Source organism: Alosa pseudoharengus, unplaced genomic scaffold (genome assembly GCF_046254945.1).
Source record: "Alosa pseudoharengus isolate Yale_2024_CS ecotype anadromous, Long Island Sound unplaced genomic scaffold, YU_APseudo_1.1 YU_APseudo_1.1_scf_11, whole genome shotgun sequence".
Lineage (NCBI taxonomy): Eukaryota > Metazoa > Chordata > Actinopteri > Clupeiformes > Clupeidae > Alosa > Alosa pseudoharengus.
In genome coordinates this window covers 6,603,116-6,625,831 of record NW_027468576.1, presented here as the reverse complement: position 1 = coordinate 6,625,831, position 22,716 = coordinate 6,603,116, and the positions used below count along the sequence as shown (strand labels likewise).

The following is a 22,716-nucleotide window of genomic DNA, read 5'->3' as shown; positions in this document are numbered from 1 at the left end:
TCGTCTAATTGTTTATATTCATATCTGCATACATAAATAGTATTTGTAAAAAAAAACATTACTTAACCGCCACGGCCCTTTTATATAGCTTATGTTTCCAGAGGAAGTAAATACTCAGCACATCGCGCCAAATTCCAAATTCTTAACATTTTAAGCATAGGGTCATCTCACAATGTCGTAAGTAGCCTATAATAATGTCTTGTATTGACTTATGTGTGTCTAATCTGATTTATTTGGTAATGTAAAGTCACTAACTAGCTAAAACATTCACCGAGGCATGCATGCATCCCCCCTCCTCCTCCTCCCCCTAAGTTTGCTGAAGTTCACTTTTTCTTAGCTTTGTCAAAGTGAAATAACCTTTCGCCTGTTTTCTGTCCTTATTGTAGAGCTAAAAGGGCTCTCCAACTAGAGGACAAGGAAAGCGTAGGTGACAAAGCGGTAAGTGTAAGATGTTGATGTGGTACCATAACCTACTTTCACTGAATCGTAGCAGCAGCAGCTCCACACTCGATGCATGAAGATGTTGTCGCAGTTATTTCTCGTCCTGTCTTTGAATATGTGACCCACTGAAGATTAGGCTTAATATGTGTCTAAAAATTATAGTTTTGTAATACTATTTATAATTGTTAAGTGCATGCACGTCCATTTCTATTTCAAGTAACATTTTTCATTGTAAACTTGTTTGTACAGTGGTAGGCTATGTGTAATTATGATCTAATAACCAAGATTTTTACCATCCCCAAGACACCAATGAAGATGCCAGCTTTGGAGAGGACATTCTCTCCTTACACAGGTACTCGTGTGATGAGCCCTGCCCCTGGGACTAAAGGTATCTACACCCATTTAGTCTTACTCACCACCTTACTGCCTAAAACACTTTATTTTTGAATCATTATGTGATTTTGCCCTTCATTTTGATGACCAGACAACGCTATGTCAAACCTCGCTTTATCACTTATCTTGGATGTCTTAATTCTGCCTTTGTGAAATACCCCTCTGAATGTGTGCAGCCATTTTTTTTTTATCATCCAGCCTCTTCCAGATTAAACCAGCTATGGCTGTGAATCTGCAGCTACTCACAAAACTTGGTTGTAAAGTAAAAGTGGCTGAACTTCATGAATAATTCCCCCAGGGTGTAACCACCATCAATAAGCCAAATTTGCATGGTGATTTTATGAATTTCTGACATTTTCTGTTTCCTGAACAGGCAATTACCAAGCTAGAAGGAAGACCAGCAGTGCCCACAAAACACAAGCTGCACAACAGGATAAGTGAGAATCATTATTACTGTTCAGTGATTTACTTGTGGTAGTCAACTTTACACTGATAAGCTGTTTATAGTTTGTATTATTTAGCATAAGGGTGTTGATACTTTTTTTGCATTGGACATAGCCATGTAATGTGTTGTTTATGTAATTCTTAGAACTGAGAATCTTTCTTCTTTGGGTTAGATAGTAAAACAGGAATAAATTGCTGTTAGAGTCTATCTAAGTTCTTGCTGGATGGCACTGACATATAAACTGCAATAGAGTGCTGTACTTTATTGACATTGCCAGTGTTCTCGAGTTAGTCATCATTGTGTGGCATTAATCTGGTGTTCTGCATGCTACTCCTCTCACACACTCACTGGTTTCATGGGCACCATGAAAGCCCTGTGCAGTTGCATGCTATGTTAAGCAACAATAAGAAGGATTCTACTGTCACCAGCGGATCTCTTCATCGTCACTTGTCTGATGGCCGTTGTGACAGATCCAAGTTTAATGACAGGACATGGCGCAGAGGGTCTCTCTCTTTGTCTCTATCATTAGACCAATCCTCAGTGATTTACACAGCACTAAAAATAGTTGGATAAGAATTGGCCTATTTCCTTCCCCAAAGCACACTAACTTGGTGTTCTTGCAATCCATCAAGACAAGCATTAGTTTTGAATTTTATAGTGCCGTAGTTAAGGAAGGAAGCTCTTTAAATATACATAAAAACATCAGAGGAGGCTGAAAGGAGAACTAGTGATACATTATATCACATACATATCATAGAGGAGCACAGTGCTCTGTCTCCACATGATGGCTTTCTCATTTATTTTGGCAGAGGACAGGGAGAGGTTTGGTGAGGTCAGATCAAAATGCTTACCTGCAAAATGTCTGAGTGTCAGAAATGTCTGGCTACACTCATTTTCCTTTTCGCAGTGTAAGAAACTATCTTGTCTGAACTATGACCAACAGGATAGCATTAGATGCGTACATAATGTTTGTGCATGACTATATTTTGCCAATTCTCCAATATTAGAATTTTGGATGTCCCCTGTTTTCTGCTAGACTGGAGAAGTTGCGTTCCAAGGTAAAGAAATCAGTACAGTCCATCCTGAAAGCTAGGCAGGATCTTGAAAGCCATTTGGTGAGTAAATCAGCAATAGCAGTCTGATACTTAATACATTTCACCTTGTAGCATGTAACAGCAGCATAGACTATTGTGAATAGCAAGGCTTTTGTGGTGAACCTTATATTAGAATGTCATGAGCTGAGTTCAAGAAAGCTGGATGGTTGGTCATTATGCATTCCTTAGCGGTTGAATGTTTCGTTTTTCTGTTTTTGGGCTTAGCCATTAGAGGGCAGCAGCGAGTTAAGAAGACTCTTTCCGAGGAGACCTGGTGACCTGTTGACAGAACTAGAGAAGCACAGGGAGCTCGGTGAGTGCTTACATACACACACACACACACACTTATATAACATATGTCAGATTATTTAAGTCACATGACATGACATGACTCATGTTTGCTACGTGCTTTTGATAAGGTAGTTTGGTATCATCAGAATAATGTTAGCATCAAAATGACAAATATATGTTTCTATTTTCAGTGGCCAAAGTTGAGTTGAGTTTTGCCATGGACATGGTGGATAGACAGAGTCGTTTCACAGGTGAGTGAATTAATCTTCAAAATCGGTGTCCTTGTTTCAATTTCTCATCACCCTTACCACTACCGCCATGACCTGCATTCTCAACATTTTAGTTGTGCTTATTGAACTCTATTACATTACGCAAAATATCAAAACATTATCCTCAGATAAAATTGTAGACTTAATAAACCAAGCACTCTGATGGCACAAAGTAAATAACATTTATTTTCAAAAGTCATCATTGTTTCTCTAATGACAGAGATAAGTTACCCTCCTCGCAGAATCATCTCTAATCACTCTAGAACTATCGCAACCTTTTCATAATCCAAAACAGGGAGGAAAAGAAAACTATTTGCTGTTCCGCTCACTTACAGGGGAAGATTGATTTCAGGTTCCTGAGAAATGTGGTGTAGTGGACAGGCTCTGACTCTTGATCATCTCTGTTGGGCCTCATATTTCCACATCTAAAAGCAATCAGCAATCTTTTATGGCCCCTGCGTTCAACACATCTGAAAGGGACTTTTTTCCCTGTTATATTCACTGAGCAAAACAACATTTAGTTTTCTTTACACAAGCAAGCGCTGGGGGCCCTTAAGACAGAATTAATGTGATTATTTGAGGCATACATAACGCCCGCAGCTATAGCTTCACTTGTGATTCGATCACATAATGGTGATTTGTGGAAACTGAATGGGGAGAATTGTCTGGTGGGGAAGGAAAAAAGTTCAGTGTTTTTAAGATAAGGTTGCCCGAAATTGTTTTAATTCGTCACGCCGGGGGAAACCTTCACGCATCCGTTTGCATGTGGCCCGACACTGGAGGAATGTCACATTTTTTATCACATGGTGGAGCATGAAATCTCTCGCCCTGCATAAAGCAGGCCTTACAACAACAGGGCTGCAGCAGCAAGGGCTGAATGTGTCAGGGGGGCATACGTACAGAGTAAACAAACAGGCAGCGGGGACTGTACATGAGCCAAGAACTGCTGATGTCTGAGCTTGTGAGCTTCAGATATCATCAGATGACTTGGAGATGCTTTGCCAGAGTGTATAGAGGTTTATTGTAGAGAGAAGTATTTGCTTTAGCAAATGTTTGCATGGCTTCGGGTGTGCGTGTCTGTAGTGTTTAGTGTAGAAGGTACCCTTTGCTTACCCTTTGCAGTCGTAATCAGCGTAATGCTAATTGCACAGATGTGCAGATGTTGGTAAAAAATGATGCCACAACCTAGTGCTACAACCTATGTTCTGCTAAAATAATGTATGTGTGATGATATTTCCTCAGAAATAAGGAAAAATGGTTGGCCATATCTCAAAAAATATGAGTGTTTGATTTGGAGTTCTATAAAAACACATTCTCATAAAAATATTCAGCCCCAAATAAGATATAACAAGTGCTACCCTCAAGTCTCTAATCTGCTGGCTAAACATGGCCCACCCATGTTGCACTGCTGTTGAGTTTTCACTTTAAAAGTGTGTGTTATTGGTCACATGAAAATGTCTGGAGGCCGTCCTAACTCAGACAAGCAACACAGCTGCACTTGGTGGCGCAGTGGCCTGGGGCATGTGTGACCGCAGCCTGTCTTGTCACCTGAGCCTGTCGGCGGTGAGGCCAGCTCTGGTGCCAGCGTGATGCTGGCGTGACCACGGCCGGCCTGACCCTGCCCAGTCAGCTGGGGGAAATGGAGAAGCAGGGTAATTAAGCTCAGGTATTCCAACCTGTATATATTTTAAACTCATGTATTTAAACTCTAAACCTGGGCTGTCAGTCAGTCTGGCTTTAAACTCTCAAACCTCATCATCCATCTCAGTCAGAGCGAAGCTGGACCAAAGACACGGCAGAGTCCTGGAGGAACTCCCAGCGTCCTGTCAAGCAGAAGTTTTTGGATACTTCATAAGGGGTCCTGTCCTCTTCAGCCATTCAAGATCCGCTCAGGGCCGTAAATACAGCAGGTTGCCGAAGCATGACAAATGCCTAGGATCATCTTTATGTGCTGATGAGCACAAAATGGGAGAGAAAAGGGCTGCAATAACTCTGTAAGGGCGAGCCTCGCGCCCGCTACAGGGTATTGATTATTTGTGTGCGGCGAGAGATTTGGAAAATTCAATTAAAGGAGTTGAGCAAAGGATTCATAAATTCTGTCTTTCTCCCGCGACCTCCCACGCCACAGACATTGTTACGTCCTAAATCAATGTTGCACTTCACAATATATTTTCTTAGGAGCATGGCAAATAAATAACATTTAAACAGTTCTGCTTACCGCTGAAACAAATTTGATCCTCTCGGCCGGTGTTTAGCTTCACGCAGTGGCCTGCCCTCCTGCCATGGGCCAGCGCAACAGATTTTTATGGCAGACTCTCCATAAGGGAAATCCCATATAATATGAATTTGGAGGTGACACAATGAGAGGGAAGGGGACGGATCAGCAGTATAAAAATTGATCAGGCCATTGGATGCCGGGCGTGGGGAGAGATTTGTATGGCAGCCGTAATAGACTGCATTAAAGGGAGATTCCTTCAAATGTAATAAAAGCGATGGAATTTTCAGCATTGGGCCATGCGCGGGTCCAGGACCCCAGTTATGATGGTCACATCAATCCTGCTCCTCTGAAGGATGAATGGCAGCTGTTTTGGGGAGGGCTTTATGATTTTGATTAAAAACACAGGCCCAATTAAAGAGGTGCTGTATATTAGAGACAACCAGGCTCTGGAACAGGAAGACATCCTGCCTCGTCGGCTCTCCCAAAGCTCCCCTCTGCTCTCTGATGCACCGTTACAACTCTCTGTCATTGGCTGTGCAATAACACCGGGGGATATTTGACAGGCTCTCAGATGTTAGTTAACTCAGGAGCATAATCAAAAGTCCTGCAGTTCAGCTAATTAGCTGCTCCATGAAACCTATTCAATAGCTCCCACATTAGGTTATGCACAAATGTCATTATTCTTGTTTTCCTCAGGCTTCCCTCCCACAGGGAACTCCCATGAGTTTCTGAAGTCACTCCTACGATAAGGTAACTAAAACCTCTCATCAAATTCTGCCTTTTTTCTTCCTTTGTTTACTCATATGATATGACTTATGATTCATAAGAAATACCAGCAATACTATTAATGTGAATGTTTTCCCTATTTGAGCAAAATAACAATAAGCTCACAGGTGGCTGTGTTTTTGTGAGATGCTACAGAGGCTGAAGGTTATAACCAAATAGAACACAATAACATGAATGCTGATGTTTTCATGTGATGCCTTAACAGAAACAAAGTGAATGGCAAACACAAAATAAATGTTAATATTTCATCTCCACACTTCAGCAAAGAACATTACACATTTGCTGGTATTTTCTCCTGGGTTTGACATGGCAGGTCATTATAGTATTCCCTATCTGTTTAGTTTCCTTTGGTGTGTGTGTGTGTGTGTGTTCGTGCTTGCTTGCTTTAGCGAGCCTCATGATTTTATTCTGTCTCCTGTTGGCATGTGATCCACTCTCTTATCTCCTTAAATTCAGCTCAGCCACAAACCCCCCGTTGTGCAATATAATTTAATGTCAGTGACATCAGAGACAAGCCTTCTTTTCCAACTTATTCTCTCTCTTTCTCTCTCTCTCTCTCTCTCTCTCTCTGTAAAAATATATAAGAGGCTGCCACTCATATTTGTCCATGTCAAAAACCACACTAGCAGAAAATACTCATAAACCCAAGAGAGAGAAAGAGAGAGAAAGAAAGAGAGAGAGAGAAAGAGAGAGAGTTCTGTTTTCTGACAGTTTTTGTGCTGGCCGACATTTGCACATCTCTCTATCCCTGTCCGGATCTCTATTGAAAGTCAGCCTTCACTTCTGTTGTGTTTGACAAAATGTTGATTCTTCGGTAAACAGTAAGCGGCTCTCGCTGCGAAAATACTGTTCCTCAGACTGGCACTTGGGTCTGTCAGAGCTGACACTGAGTGAGCCCTCACACACACACACACACACACACACACACACACCTCACACTCTTACAAGTAAAATGGGCTTACTTGAATACACACAGACACACATATGTATTTATGCATTTCACACTCACACATACACTGTCAGTGGAGTACATAGTTGGGGCGCACTCTTGTATGTTGCACCTACAGATAATCCTTGTCCACACACTCACACTTAAAGGCAGCCCACTGCTGCTCTTTATTTGGCCGAGGGTTAGCGCTCGTTCCCTGACCTCGCCACCGTGGCAACAGCTGCTGAGAACAGAAACCTCTTTCCTATTTTGTGTGCGGCGGTGGATCGTGTGGCTGCCACTTTATCACCCCTGGAGGCCACCTGAAGGACGCAGAGTCCAGGAGCACATTAACAAAGCAAATGTTTTCCTCCCCCAGCACCTGCGGCGCAGAGGTGAAGAGTAGGGTGCTGCTGGCCACAGCAACGTCCACAGCACTGGCTTACCCAGCCCTCCTTTAAAGCTAGCTTATGTGTCGCTACAACAACCAATATGTATTTGTCTGTTCCTCTGACATGGTTTAATCTATCTTCAAAATTTTATTTAGTTTTTAAATTCTTACATAACATTCACAGAATTCAAATGGTCCTCCTGATAAGGCTAAAATTATTGCCTTCAACTAATAATCCTACATTTTATATTTACATGCACATTTAACTTAAATAAAGGCCAAATGTAGAATGTACAAAGAAGTTATATTGTAGCTTAGTGTTATGTATACACAAATATTTCACAAAATATCGCTACCCATATCCTCATATTCAGCACAACGGCACTGTTTCACACCCTATCTTCAAACATACTCAAATCTCTATTTCTAACCCTTAGTCACTTCATTCTTGCTCATTCTCTCACTTCCGTAGCCTCGTGAGCCCATCCTGATCTCACGAGCTCCAGGGTTTCACTCGCAGATCAGTCTGGATACTTTCCGTTAAAGAGAATTTGGAGCAGTTCACCAAACGAACGTCCAATCAGCGTTGGCTTTGAGGCGGGTTGAGGTGTGACGCAACGAACAACATGACTGCATCCACAGATATCAAATTAGAAAGTATTTCTGGGTAAGCTGTGAAGCTATGAGTCTCAGCCATGCAGCTGGGAGGAATGAAAGACACAGACATCCTCCACGGCTGATTCCAGTTCACAATGGAGGAATATACTTTCTTCAGAAGTGTAGGGCCTACCGTGAAAACTTGATGGGAATTGTCGTTGATTAGGTTCATGTCACATACAAATGGTAAGTTAAAACATCTTAACGTTAGTCACGTTACCTAACTTAATTGTATGTTAAACGAAGGCATTAGAAGAACACTTTGTTCATCTAATTGGTTGATTTGGCCCGTCGATAACCAACAAAGGTAGTGATAGACAGATGGTTTATCCAATCAGCTAACCAGTATTTCCGCCCCTTCCCAAAAGTTCTTCAATGAAAAGTTCCCAGATGGATATGCGGAGCAAATCCATCTGGCGGAGTCAGGTTATCACTTCCGTACACCTACCCATCAAATGACACACCTCCCACACACCTTGCAGAGTGGTGCTGGACAGACCACCGCTAACTAACCTATTCCTTCACTTCCCTCTGATCCTTACAGATCCCAGCCTGTCTTCTATGGTCTACCTGACAACCCTACTTATTCTGTAGACCCGACTGACTCCTCTTCTGGACCAAAGTCTTGCTTGGGCCGTGTGAAAACAACAAATATTCACCACGTCCTCTGAGCATCTGTGGTCCATTCACTACACCCTGTTTGTGAAGACCTGGAATAGTACTCGCTTATAATCACAGACCTGGTTGTATTCTCTTTTGTGATGTTCATGCCAGTCTGTGTGTTTGTGTTTGTGTGCAAGAGGGAATGCTCTACTCCACTCACAGATTGTAGAAGTTTAAGCACTACAGTCCTGTTTTTGTACATTCTGTGTTTTACTCCCATTAGCCACACTTTGGACAGACATTGTCTTCACAGCCATATTCCTGGCTGTGTGTGTGTGTGTGCTTGGTAGCCTGCAGGGCTAGTGTGGAACAGGCCGAACAACAGCGGCCCCTTTGTGACCTGATAACATTTATAGTTGTAATGGATTTTTTTAATGGCCGTCATTAAGTCCCAATGGAGATGGAGGCGAGGTGGGGAGAGAGATGGCTTGTGCCTCTTTCCTGTGCTATTTCAGCTTTATGGTGTTATGCTCTCATGTCAGCTTCCATCATTTTTGTTTTACAGCCTGGGCCTACACTTCTTTTGTTCAAATGTACAGCTCTGTGCGAGGACTCCTTTTGTATTGACTTGTTACAATTACCTGTTTTATGATATTAAATTAAAGAATTGTAGGCTGTTGTATGTGTGATTATTGCTGATGACATAATGGAAATTATGAGATGATTAGTTGATCTACTGGCTTTGTGAAGTTTTACAAGTTACAGGGACATTTATTTGAAATGATCTGTATTAATCTTAACAGTAATTCAAGAAACAAATAAGTCAATTTGTACAAAATGCCTTTAATGAAGAGCTCTGATAGAAAACATTCTTGGATCCACAGTGTAAAAAATTGTCTTATCATTTTCAATAACCCTCATACACTTCAAAATCATGTTAATACATACAGAAAGCCTTGGCAAACACCCATACACACACACAAACACATACACTTTTAGTCTCTGAACCAATATCCATTAACTAGAGAAGCCTTCAAGCAGGATTTTCTGCTATAAATGGCACAAACATTTTGGCCCCCAAGAAACCCTTCAACCTAAAACAATACTAACTCCAAAACCATGTGAACATACAGTATACAAACATTTATGACCTCTCAGGTGAGTACATGCCCTGACGGTGCTCTCCCACGCCTCAGTTGCTTTTCTTGCCACTCCTTCTAGCTGGAGTCTCGCTGAGCTGCAGCAGGTTGAAATAGACCAGAATACCCAGGAAGTGGCAGAAGGAAAAGAATGACACGAGCACAGGAAATAGATCGGGAAAGCGCGCAGGAGGCTCCAGCGCCACACTCCCCACACTCAGACCGGCCATGAGCACCATGGACACTACAAACTGGAATGACACATATGATGAAGAAATATTATTATTAACGCTTCACCATATCAATAAATGCAGTACAACAATAAGTCCATCAATACAATCCAACTCAATTAGATGTTGACAATTTTTTATTTTTTTTAAAGGAGACAATCACTTGCTGTGCAATGAGGTCAGTTTATTTTAATCTAAAATGACAAATAATCTAAAATGACAACCATCAAATACACACCATCAAATGTAATTAATTTAACTAGTTTTCAGTGCGTCTTCATCAGATATATATGGAGAGAAATACAATCATTGTATAGTCAAAATCATCCCGGCATACAGTATAATAAGGAGGGATGGCCTGTCCTGTCACTCTAGACATAAAACGTCCACAGCTGATTCTCTCCCCTGCTGTGCATTGAGGGGAAACCCTTTCAGCACTATGCTCCAATTGCCCATGTGTACATAAACACATAAGTAACAGCAGTCAGCAGGAGAGCCTGCAGATCCATTGTGACTCACCCTGGCTCAATGCATTACTAGGCCAGCTGGAGACATCTGTATGTTTGTTAATGTGTCTTTCAACATTATGGGTCTGCGTGCAACTGGCAAGAAATGCTATTCTTGCTGTGAGCAAATTCATTTATAATGTGTGGAGAATTTCACAGAATGTTCCGGAAGTAATTATTGCCAGCCCAAACCAGAGGCCGAGTGACTGAGTCAGCTGAATCGCTCCCTTTCTTGGAGAGCGAGACATCATGATCTGCCCTCACAGTTATCACAAGATCTACAACCGCAGACATGCAGAGCTGCCCGGACAGAGCCGACAGGGCACACACATGGAAAAACCAACAAGAGCCGCCTCACACGTCTGTGTGTCTCTTGTCCAAAGTGAGAGGCTATCATTCATCACCACATCTCCATCACAAGATCCTCCCTGCTTCCCCAATGGCCCCTCGACAGAACCTGGCATTTAGCTCCTTGGCTGCGCAGAGCTATATAGGAGCTGAGAAGCACAGGGCTGGGAGAGGAGATAGCGCTGGTGCTAGCTAGAGGCTCATCCCTGACACCCGATGCCCACCCCTGGGCCCCCTTATTTATGCCTGTTGAGTAAATAAATATATCTAGGCAAACCTGTGTTAATGGTGCGCTCTATATAAAGCCAAGCAGACGTCTCATGCAGACATCCTCGCGCACACCGGCTCCCCCCTGAGCTGAGCTTTTCAGCAGCTGTCGGGTGTTCACTACCGGCCCGAGCTGTGCTGGACGGAAACCTGGTCAGCGAATCTGCACAGCTGACCCGCCATAGAGTAATAGAAATATACTGAAATAAACTAAACGCAGTGACACCAAGGGCTACTGCTACTTGATCCACAAGCTCCAGTTTCTTCACTGATGGAATAGTACTGCTTGGCACAAGCCAACACACCAGGGCCATGGGTTCAGCTCTCGGGGGGGGGAGCATATGTTTAAAAGCTGTGACAGTACTGTCATTTGGATAACTACATAACTAAGTGTGTGCTGATATGATCAAACATGCTTCTTCATACCCCCAGTGTTCCATATGACACTTGTGATAAGGGAGCAACTTGACCTTCAGAGGCATGAGAGTGGCTTTAAATCCCGTAGGAGTGGCCTGTGTCTCCAGCCCTACCTTCCACTTGGTGATGCGTCCGAGGTTGAGCCTGGGCAGGCAGGGCAGCGCGGTGCTGAGGAGGGTGTGGTAGGGCTGCAGCCGGAGCTGCTCGTCTGTGGACCGCTGCAGGGCCGACAGCAGGGACACGCTGAAGTAGAGGAAGGCCAGGGAGGTGACCGCGTAGGGGAGCAGCAGGCCATCCTTCAACAGCAGAGGGAGCATGCTGCAAACACACACACAGACACACACACACATTAGATCCGGACTAGTCTATCAAATACATTCACCGTGTTCATGAGATTCAAAAATATACAGAAATACAGAATGTTTCTATGCACCTGCAAAAATAACTTCTCTTCACCTTCACTTGCATAATCATGGACTTCAATTATGTTCCACAACATAGATATATATTTGTTTACATGAGTCAATATAATTGAGTACAAATAACACATTCTTCTAGTAAATGCACATGGGGAACTGGGGATGATGTTCCAGCCAATCACTGGAGAAAGAGACATAAGTATGATCTCTGTCAACACTATGCACATTCATATGCACACAGACAATGGTAAGTAATATTAAGGAAATTGCTGAAGTAAACTATTTCTTGGCCCCTGATATTTTTCTACTTTCACAAAAAGAAGAGTAGATAGTATATTTCATATGAACCTGGCACTTTAGTTTCCTTTTTGTTAGACACACTTTAGTGGTTCTAGAGTTGAAGATAAATATGTCATGCATTTGAGGAGAGAGAACTTTATTTGTCCTTCATTGGAAAATAGAACTGTTTTCTCACATTTGCACCACTGTTATTGTTTTTTAGAGCAGCAAAAATCACATCCTGGTGCTAAGGCAATAAGCTGTTGTCTTGGGACAAACAAAGACAATACCAAACTCTCTATAGATACTCAAGGCATACAAAAACTCGGCTTCAAATGTGTAATTGGATCATCGTCCCTAACAAATGGACGTGTGTCCAACAATAGGGGAAAATGAAAATGCTGTCGCTGGCAATTGTCCTAAACTGTACTCAAAGAAATGGCAAGAATGAATCTACAGAATGACTGGGCTGTGCCTATACAAAGCGTGCTTAGTGCTAAGTGGTATGTGGGCTATGTCTCATAATTCAGCAATATCCTCACATTAAACCACGCGCACAACTATTAGTCCTGCCTGCCAGAGGAATTTGACGACAGCTGGTTGAACTTTAGATGGCTTTGCTTCCTCTTGGCCTTCACGGCTCAACATTCGCCATTACTATGCCAACATCTAGGCTAGTTCATAAAACACATCAGTCCTGTTTCAACAGTGTTTGTCCATTATACCAAAAGGTGCTGGTGACATCTAATAGTACTCACCTATCTAGACCAGTTAACCATCTCATATGTATTTTGTTACAACACAGTCCTCACCTGAAGGTAGATACTTGTAGAAAATAGATGGCCACTAACGGGATATCACCGAGGAGAAGGCACACTGGCCTACAACAGAAATACAAGACAGAAAACAGTTTATAAGAAAATAATACATTAAGATTAAGACTCAAATGGCAAAAAAACAAAGGAGATTATTTCATGGAGATCAGGTTTCGGTACTGAACAGCCATGTCCCTGTTGGCTACATAATTTCGCACAATGACAGGCGTACAGACACACACAAACTAACCGAATGACACCGAGCGGTGTAAAACACATGCATGTGATCATGTTGATGGGTGGGGGAGGTGCTGACACCATTTCGGGAAGCGTGTACTGAGCTGGTAATTACAGGCCTCCTCTCTAGTGATCCTGTTACAGCCATTCCACTAGCCCCTCGCCACTGATCCTCAGCAAACAACACCCTTGGCCCCTCAACCCCCTCACCGCCCAGTGCCCACTAATCCTGGAACAAGCATTACTGATTGATTTGGGCGACAGGTGCAAGATATAACTCAACAGTTAATAAAGCAACAATCTGGATAATCTAGATTAATAGATCAAGGAAATCTGTGAACAAATCAAGGTGGCACAATGCAGCAAGCCTTACAGCTGCAATACGCATGTGTGTATGTGTCTGTTCATACCACGCTGCAGTGAGATTAATTAGACCCATAAACAATCCCCCCCATAAGGTTCCCATAAACTAAGTAACTGGGGCCCAGCGTGGAAAGCACCCTAAGGAGTTAGCAGGCGTTGAGGTGGTGATGTGCGCTGCTTTCCTTGGACTACTGGAAAGCGCAGACAGTGGCGGAACCGAGGCGGACGCAGGTCAACTGCAGCTTTCAGCAGCTCCGCTCAGACAGCGGGGAGCAGTCCTGTTTGGAAAGACATTTCACAACTCCTCTTCCTGGGCGGCGCGCTCGGAGCGGCGCGGAATAATAGGCTCACGTGTGATTAATGAGACGAAGCCGGGTGACGAAAATACACAGACTCACAGGGCGGGCAGCAGAATCGATTTCTCATGGACTTGATAGGAGAAGAGGAAGAAGGCCAGAGACGAGTTCACCTGCAGGGCAACAACAGACAGACTGAAAAGTCAACACCTCTGCAGAGCAGTGCTAAAATGACAGCTTTTTAGCTAAAGCATCAACTACGTTGGCACAAAAGACAGAGAGAGATTCCTTACTAAGGCGAGTTTGAACTGCCACAGGGTCGGCTTGCTGAAAAGTTTTATTGACGAGGGCAGGACGGCCAAGAGTGTGAGCACAAAACTGAAATCAGAAGAAGGAGATGGGATGTATATTAAATACATATGCATCATTACGGAAGGATTTACTACGCATACAAACTGACCCAGAGAAATATGACCGACTGGGCCATCGGTGCCAAACTGCAGTAACTTAAGCCCTTCTGCGAAACCAGATCGTGCGGCTGCTTGCTCTTTTTATACACAGCCTCGGTCAACACGTAGGACCCCTGCTATGCAGGAAATGCAGCAAATACAAGCCCCAGGCTCACAGGACCCTTCAAATTGGTTTAACCCTTGAGTCGGTTCTCCACTGAGGGCGGGCAGGCCGAGGGACGCTAGAAGTGCTGACTAGAGAGAGAACGGGCTGGACAGCAGGCAATCCATACGAGAGGCCATTTTGGGATCTTAATTAGTCCTAAATGGCCCTCCAGGGACCAGAGGCTCTTAACACTCGTGAGGATGAAATCTAACTCATGTTTTGGAGTTTCTGTGTTGATGTTTAAGTGTGAGCAACAAAGCTCCTACATATGTCTACATCCCACTCTAATGGCACTACTCCCTACAGACGATGACACATTACAGAGTTCTGTCCAGCATTGTGTCCATTTGTTTAAGTCTTAAATGTCCACTGGTCAACAAAATGTATAAATCCAGAGGATTAACAGTCTTGAGGCAACATCTCTATTGTGGAACTCTAAATATAGCCCAGTTGGTCATCTGAGCATCACACTTTATGAATAAGGCGTCTGACAATACCTGTCAACACAGCTAAGTGTGGAAGTCACTCTATGCCAACATACAAGGTTGCAATATCCAACACGCATGGTCAAAACAACTATCTACAGCATTAGGGGTGATGGCCTAAGCCTACAGCACAGGGACCACAGGATATTTTCTAAAGATAACCAGCTCACTCTCCGTTATATGCAGAGACAATTACAGTTTTGTATAGAGGATATGAATGTGTTGGATAGGGTTAGACGGAAAGAGTGAGAGAGAGAGAGAGAAGGGGGAGGAGGAAAATAGATCCAGGCTGCATGGAGATATGGAGTATGTCTTAAGGGAAGTGAAGTGGGGATTACCTCAGAGAGAGCTGAGTCTCCATGGTCATCAGGGTCTTGATCTTTATCAGAACATTCAAGCTGCACCAAGCGTTTGCTACTTTATCCTGTAAACACACATATTAAAAAAACATGACAAGGTAAAACATGCAAAGGTAATGCTATATATGCTATGTCATGGTCAACTTTATTTGTATAGTGCATTTGAAAATCTGAGTTATACAAAAGTGTTTCCTAGTTTGATAAAAATTAAACAAAACAACTGACAGGAATAAAAGTGTAAAAAAGTGCTCTACAAATCAATTGGGGTAGCCGTGGCCTACTGGTTAGCGCTTCGGACTTGGAACTGGAGGGTTGCCAGTTCGAACCCCGACCAGTAGGCACGGCTGAAGTGCCCTTGAGCAAGGCACCTAACCCCTCACTGCTCCCCGAGCGCCGCTGTTGTTGCAGGCAGCTCACTGCGTCGGGATTAGTGTGTGCTTCACCTCACTGTGTGCTCACTGTGTGCTGCGTGTGTTTCACTAATTCACGGACTGGGATAAATGCAGAGACCAAATTTCCCTCACGGGATCAAAAGAGTATACTTACTTTTATAAGGTAAAATATAACTTAAAGTTGATTGTCATGTGCTCTCCATATACAAACATGACCTGACAAAGTAAGGATTATTATATTATTTTAAAGAGCTTATTTAACATACTTCTTAGGCACACAGCATTGTTATATTGATTAGGAGAAAAGAATGTGCTTTCCCGGTAGATTGAAAATTTATGGCATGTCTCTCAAATTTAGATGCATATACAAATATGGTCTGCTGCTTTAAACAGCATTGGCCTCTGAACAGAAAGCAAATAAGTGGCATTGCTCTAAGTAATCATTTCCCAACTGAAAGTGCAATAAAAATTCCACCAGCATTCCTTGGAGCACTTGTACCCGCAGAGGGCAGGGGGAAGTGTCCCTACGACTGTAAATTTTCCTGTCAGACATGCGATGTCAAAAAAAGCCATCTACTTATTTGTAAACTTGCAGACACAGGGTTAAATGTATGAGCTTAAGCTGATTATCTCATTTCATTTCTGCATGCCTGGCAGTTTCAAAATGACCTCTGCATATGGTTGCAGTTTCCTCAACGTGCTGAGTTCAAGTCATATGATTATGGAAAGAGATCCAAAATGGCCACCTGCGGAGCTGTACGAGGCAGAGTTGCTATGTCATTCCTGTAGAAACCGAGGCTCTTCAGTAATAGTGCAGCAGAGGGATTACTTGAGTTATTTAAGCTGCTGCTCCAGTCCTCTAAGGGGCTACCACAGTGCTTACTCTTAAAAACCACAGCTGTTCCTTTGAAACACAGCTGAGAGTGTGTGTGTGTGTGTGTGTGTGTGTGTGTGTGTGTGTGTGTGTGTGCCTGGTTATACCAGGCCAATGAGTGTGTGGGAAAGTGGAATGTATGGACATTTAGACCAACTGCATGGTTTGTTTAGACCAACTGCATGTACACTGATATTACTGTTGAATGTTTTATGTGAGCAGACATTAAGCCGTGTGTGTGTGTGCGTGTGTGTGTGTGCACTGGCACACACTGAGGCTTCCAGTTCAGTAGGAGGATGCCCCAGCACCACTGCTATCAGCCTCCCATGTGCCTTGCCAACTAAGCCTGCTCCAAATGACCTCCGGAATGTTCCTTCACATACAGCCCCAAGGCTGTGCGACACCAGGTCCAGCCGCATCGGCAAATGTCACCTCACCTAGGCATCTCCCTCGGCCCGTGCATTTGTTGCCATTTTTGTGTGCGGGAATCCGAGCCGTCAGTATGCCGCGCTGAGTGTAAACTAACTCCCGGCGTTTGTCCCGAACCAATGCTTACTCCCGCACTTTCACAATTAGTTCAGCAGCGCCGGCACCACAGCCGCCCTCTCCACCACCTCCTCCTCACACATGTGGGCTGGCAGATCAGGAGAGATCACACCCTGTGTATTATGTTAATGCCATGCCACGAGAAAATGCACACTGCTGCCCACACACACACACACACACACACACACACACACACACACACACACACACACACACACACACACACACACACACACACACACACACACACACACACACACACACACACACGTCATATTCAGCAGGGTATTTTCAATTACTTCTCACATCTCCACACCTCAAGTGACACCTTCGGTGTGGAAGTGTTTCAAAGGGTGCCTGTGGAAAGCTTGGCTACTGTCCAGTGCGGTACCCAGTATTATTTTACTGACTGCTGTGGACAATACATACACACACACACACACACACACACACACACACACACTCTGTAGCTGCTTTTCTTCACACCATGTTCTCTTCTCCCTTTCCACAGCTGCTGTGAGCCCGCCGTCTCACATGCGAGTTTGAATACGGAGTGCGTACGCGGATGTATGTGTCAGTTTGGAATGGGGGTAGCAGGGTGGTTCTCTGCCAACTGTGTTTGGGGTGAGGATCTAGGGTGCGTGGCAGCGAGCTGCCATTCACTCCGGGCCCTGGGTGACGTGCTCGGGAGAAACGACGTGCTGAAAAGCGTTCAGCTGTAAATTAGAGGCGGATTCATCCTCCCTGCATGCTCGAAGGCCGCTGATCCACTGAAAAGTGATCCGCCGACCTCTGGTGGATTTATTCCTGTTTTCTTTGATCCCGCTCTCGTGTTAGTTTGAGGCAGGTTCAGTGTGGGAGCAGCAGTGCTAGAGAGACAGAGGGGATCTGAGAGTGTTAAGAGTGGATGTGAGTTATTACACTTGCTGTGACAGACCTAGGAGTGTAAATGTACGTAAGCACAACAGGGGCGTAGTTTCTCAAGCTCTGTGCTGAAGAGATTTTCCAATGGTTTTGTACCACACAGGTGTGATATGCATGCTAAAACTCCCTCAAACTAGGTGTGTGCACCCTACCCCAAAATTATCTTTATTTAAACAGGTTAAAAGTATTGTTTTACAACAAACGAGTTTATATAGACATTACTTTCATCCGTGTGTGTGAGTGTGAGTGTGTGAGTGTGAGTGTGTGTGTGTGTGTGTGTGTGTGTACAGTATGCATTTACACTCCCTCAACATGTGTGTGCTGAGAGAGTTTGTCTTAAAAATATATGTGTAACGGTAGCCAGCTGCACTTTGGTGGCCATCAAGGACAGCAGTGTATTGCACTGCAGCACTGCAGAGAGAGTGGAAAAGAAACCTGGCTGGTGTGTGGTCCCCAACTCACCTCAAACAGCCCACGAGCCACTGGGAACAGGCGGTGGACCACCTGCAGGACCTGCCGGGAGTCCAACAGGAAGGGTAGCCAACAGAAGGCAAAGGTCACCAGCACGGTCACAGCAACCTTCACCAGGAGGAGCAGCCTAGGGAGCAGCAGAGAGAGTTTAGCAGGCTCGACCAAAACCACCAGACAAATGCGCTGACAGAACAGGAATTGGAGTGATGCACAGCTGAGGGGAACATGGACTGTTTCCTCAGCACTACTCTTCTCTGACCAGGAAGTTTAAAAAATCTATATAGCACTGAGCTCATCTTACACCATCATTGGGATTAACAATAAACCCAAGTTGCCCTACATGTAACCACACAGGTTCTATGATTACCAACGAACGGTCCTTAAATGGACAAAAAAAGCTATGTGTTGCGTTTCGATAGCTGACCGGCTCAGTTGCAACAGAGCCGATGCCAGAGATGCACATGCGGGCATAGCACAGGGCCTTCAGCATGGCAACAGTGTCATCTGGACATTGCTGCCCCCCGAGCTCTCTAATCCACTGATACATTTGCCACCAAATGTCCTTGGTACACCGTTACTAAATCAACAAATGCAAGAGCGCAAAGAGCAGAGTTCAATCCCATCATCCTGTTGGTAACATCACACTCTTGAGACCGTACATGAAATAATGCCTGTGGGAGAAAGGGATGCTCCCAGCTAACTGATGTCATTTTAAAACCAGGGCTACTGCTTATAGCGGTGTTTAAGAGGGGAAGGCTGAGTGTGGATAAAGTAATGGCATAGTACATTTAGTAAAGCAGTTACAGAGGCAATTCTGCCTTCACCTCCCCTGCTCATGGTAACCATGAGTACCTTTCGCAGAACTTTTCAGTTCTCACGGGACATCTCTTAAATTTACAGCCTTGGGACCATTTCTACACCAATGAAATTAAATCATATCAGATAACATTCACTCAAAACTCCTCATATCAGTAGATGTCACAGCTCCCAGTAGAATACAATGTGGAATGTTAATTAATCTCTAACCAAAATACAGTATACAGCAGATGTGAGTAAAACCCTATACAATATCAATTAAAGCTGCAGTTGGCAAGTCTGACAAGATTGAGGGGACTTTTGCCAAAATGTTGAATGCTTACAACTCTCATGCCCCTCCCCCACTACCACCGAGCACCCTCTCATCGAGTTTGTGCTCGTCAGTGCGCACCAGACTGCACCATTGATTGACATGGTCAGATCTCACACAGCCCTCCTCTGATTGGACCAGAAGAACCGGGTGCTGTGGATTTTTGCAAAACAAATAACAGGCTCTAGATGGAGGTAGAAGTGTGTTTTTTTTCTAAAACTGGCTGATTTATGTTGTTCTGTCGGAGCATAGTGTTGGTTTCAGTGAATATGATCAAAACATTTTTACCAACTGCAGCTTTAAATGTCAAAAGATTCTAAACTATACCCCTTGTTAATGACTGCGTTATGTCTGAGGTGACAAGTAGACTAGAGTAGAAACCTCTATGGACGACGTCCGAGGGAAAAAACTTGTTTGTTCTTCAGCACAAAAGTTTACTCAAGAACCTTAAAAGAAGCTGTATGAATAGTGGGAGCCCACTCTTTGGTCAGATGAGTTTGGTCAGTTTGCTTCGGAATGAAAGGTGTTCCCCAACGTTTTAGATGGTACCATGAATGTGGATATAACAAAATACTTGCTGTCAAGATGACTGCCAGTCTCCAGAGGCTTAACAGAAAGAATATTCTAGCATGTTAATGATCCAAAGGATACTTAGAAAATCACACAAGTTTCTGTGAGAACTATGAGCTAGCTAAGTCTGTGTCCTGACTTGAATCCAAACACCTATACCATTCGTGAATCCTAATTTTTAACTATAAGCATCTCTTATTGATGATTAAATGTAAACCCATGTAGAGGTCACAGTCTCTCTGTATTCTCTCATATGAGCTGAGTGGACAGGTCAATCTCTCTTACCCTCTGCCTGTTTAAGGGCTAAATGTAAACCCATGTATAGGACAGTCTCACTCTGTTCTCTTAAATGAGTGGACAGTAGACGGGTCATGCTCTCTTACCCTCTGCCTGTCAGACCATGCTTCACACATTTCCCCAGCAGGTAGCAAAAGAAGGGCAGTGAGTGGTACAGCTCCATTTGCTTGTAGTTGAGAGCCAGAGTAAAGGCCAGCGAGCCCAGCATATCCCAGCCCAGACCCAGACCAATCACCCCCCATAAGGCCAGGCCCAGACTCACGCCATTATATCTGGCAGTCTGTCAAGGATGGACCAGCACTATAGGGAGAATATGACTCAATGTCTCCATTGACACGTACACAAGATTTCTTATCTTATTTTTTTAGGGTGATGTCTGGTCAACAAGAAGTAGCAATGAAACAGCAAGTGCTTACCAAGAGAATGGGAAGTTAATGTGTGTATAACCAATCAAAATAGTAAAAGGTGAATATTTCTGATGTGTTTTGATTCAGTCTGTTAGTAAAATGCATATGCCTCAAAAAAGGATACTGGAAATGGCCATAGTCGATCAGTGTAAGGCCTGGATAGAGCAGGATACAGAAGATTGTGGTGACCTTGATACAAGGAAAATGTGGGAGCTTTATTCACATAATCATACTTTCCGTATAAAATGTCTACTTATTGTGTTATGCAAAGATGGCAATGGGATGTTAGGAGTAGTGGCGGTGATTCTGAAATTATGACTAAGAAGGAGTGACTGCAAGAGTTTATATGGGTAAGGCTATGTAAGCTTCACAGGGACAATGGTGTACAATAAACACTTCAATCATGCCAGCAGAGCCATCTGAAACATGAGAATACAACAAATACAAATATATTAAAAGAAAACTTTTCCTATTTTAAATCACAATCCAAACTATGTGGTACAGTCCTTACCTTCTTTTTGGTGGTCCCTTCAACAAGATACAAGCAGTATACCACAACTGCGGGAATGTATATCAAGATGTCTGCCACTAGAACTGACAACACAGAGCAACTTGTGTAAATTATTATATAGATAAAACATTCATTGTGGACATGACCTCATTTGACATAATAGACACGATACAAATTTGCAATTTCATGTACATAATCTACACATTCCATTTTGTTGACAAACAAAATCAACTTTCATTGGGATTGTTACACGTTAATTGTACCATATGAAGCACTTTATCAATGTTCCTCACCAGTGGCTCTCATGAACAGTTTGTGAGCTGGACTCTCATACCCTCTTGATACATACAACTCCACCCATTCGGGGTTTATGAGTTTTGCTCTGGGGGGGAAGACAAACACAACTGTTTTCATATGTGATCATGAAAGTATGACACACTGCTGCCTAATGGCTATGGCTCTCATGTTGAATGGACTTGTATACTGGAGGAGGGGAGGGGTTCAAATCAGGGAACAGGAGGCATAGGACTGACTCACACGTAAGCACAAAGGACACTGTGGTAGGCTGTCAAGGGGGGGTAATCCAAACCCCAATAGTTTAGGTCATTCTCTGTGGTGTTGAAGTACCTAAATTGAGGAACATTAATTAGTCGACCATTACCACCACCATTGCAACGTACCGTAGGCCTACAATTCAAGAGCATAACACTTAGGTAAGCCTCCACCTTGCAGATGCCAGTTGTTAATAAACATTGACCAACCACTCATGAACAGGAAGATTGTACGTCACTTCTTGCCAGTGTCTTTGGGCTTCATAGTCCCCGAACATCGGCGGCTTGCCTGCTCCTGAACATAGGGGACAGAATGTTATTAATCAATTGGAGAGCTATTCTAACTGTAGTTCTGTCACAGCCCAGTAAGCTCGCCATTTCACAACTAACTATTAATATCGCCGTATATTCAACCGATGCCTGTGTGTTATCGGCTACATATTTATTTACAACTAGGCAATAATTAATAATAAATTAATACTTCTCACTTTTCTCATGCAAAGTAAAAAGGTTACCGCGAGTTTAGCTAACCTGAGTATGAATTGAACGAGACTGCCCATCTCGCCGTGAGTGCGAGCAAAACACTGAGGGACACAAGACTCCAGTTCTCCATGTTCGGCAGCCAACAGTATGTTTCTATATAGCTACTACCTTAATCTCGAGTTCATAGCTAGTTTTAACGTTTATTTCTGTGATCCAGCTTTCTTAATCACACGTCAGTGCCACCATAGAGTGTCACAGACTTCACAGCGCTTC

At 43.5% G+C, this 22,716-nt stretch overlaps 2 protein-coding genes across 3 annotated transcripts; one reads left to right on the top strand and one right to left on the bottom strand.

The window, feature by feature from the left end:
* Positions 1 to 117: 117 nt before the first annotated feature.
* Positions 118 to 9,135, top strand: itgb3bp (integrin subunit beta 3 binding protein). Its single transcript, XM_076277859.1, has 9 exons — positions 118 to 177; positions 387 to 438; positions 745 to 829; positions 1,208 to 1,271; positions 2,316 to 2,394; positions 2,599 to 2,686; positions 2,856 to 2,915; positions 5,848 to 5,901; positions 8,458 to 9,135. The coding sequence occupies exons 1-8, from the start codon at positions 173 to 175 to the stop codon at positions 5,898 to 5,900; spliced, it is 486 nt and encodes a 161-aa protein (XP_076133974.1). The 5' UTR covers positions 118 to 172; the 3' UTR covers position 5,901; positions 8,458 to 9,135.
* Positions 9,136 to 9,339: 204 nt separating this feature from the next.
* Positions 9,340 to 22,716, bottom strand: alg6 (ALG6 alpha-1,3-glucosyltransferase). Of its 2 annotated transcripts, XM_076277856.1 has the most exons (14): positions 22,492 to 22,716; positions 22,171 to 22,255; positions 21,947 to 22,036; positions 21,703 to 21,791; positions 21,410 to 21,492; positions 21,023 to 21,087; positions 20,578 to 20,763; positions 18,490 to 18,625; positions 15,271 to 15,356; positions 14,126 to 14,210; positions 13,935 to 14,005; positions 12,934 to 13,002; positions 11,537 to 11,741; positions 9,340 to 9,906 (listed from the first exon to the last, which is right to left on the bottom strand). In XM_076277856.1, exons 1-14 carry the CDS (start codon positions 22,571 to 22,573, stop codon positions 9,709 to 9,711), a joined length of 1,530 nt encoding a protein of 509 aa, XP_076133971.1. In that variant the 5' UTR covers positions 22,574 to 22,716; the 3' UTR covers positions 9,340 to 9,708. The 2 variants fall into 2 exon arrangements, with proteins under 2 accessions (XP_076133971.1, XP_076133973.1); XM_076277858.1 differs by lacking the exons at positions 13,935 to 14,005; positions 14,126 to 14,210.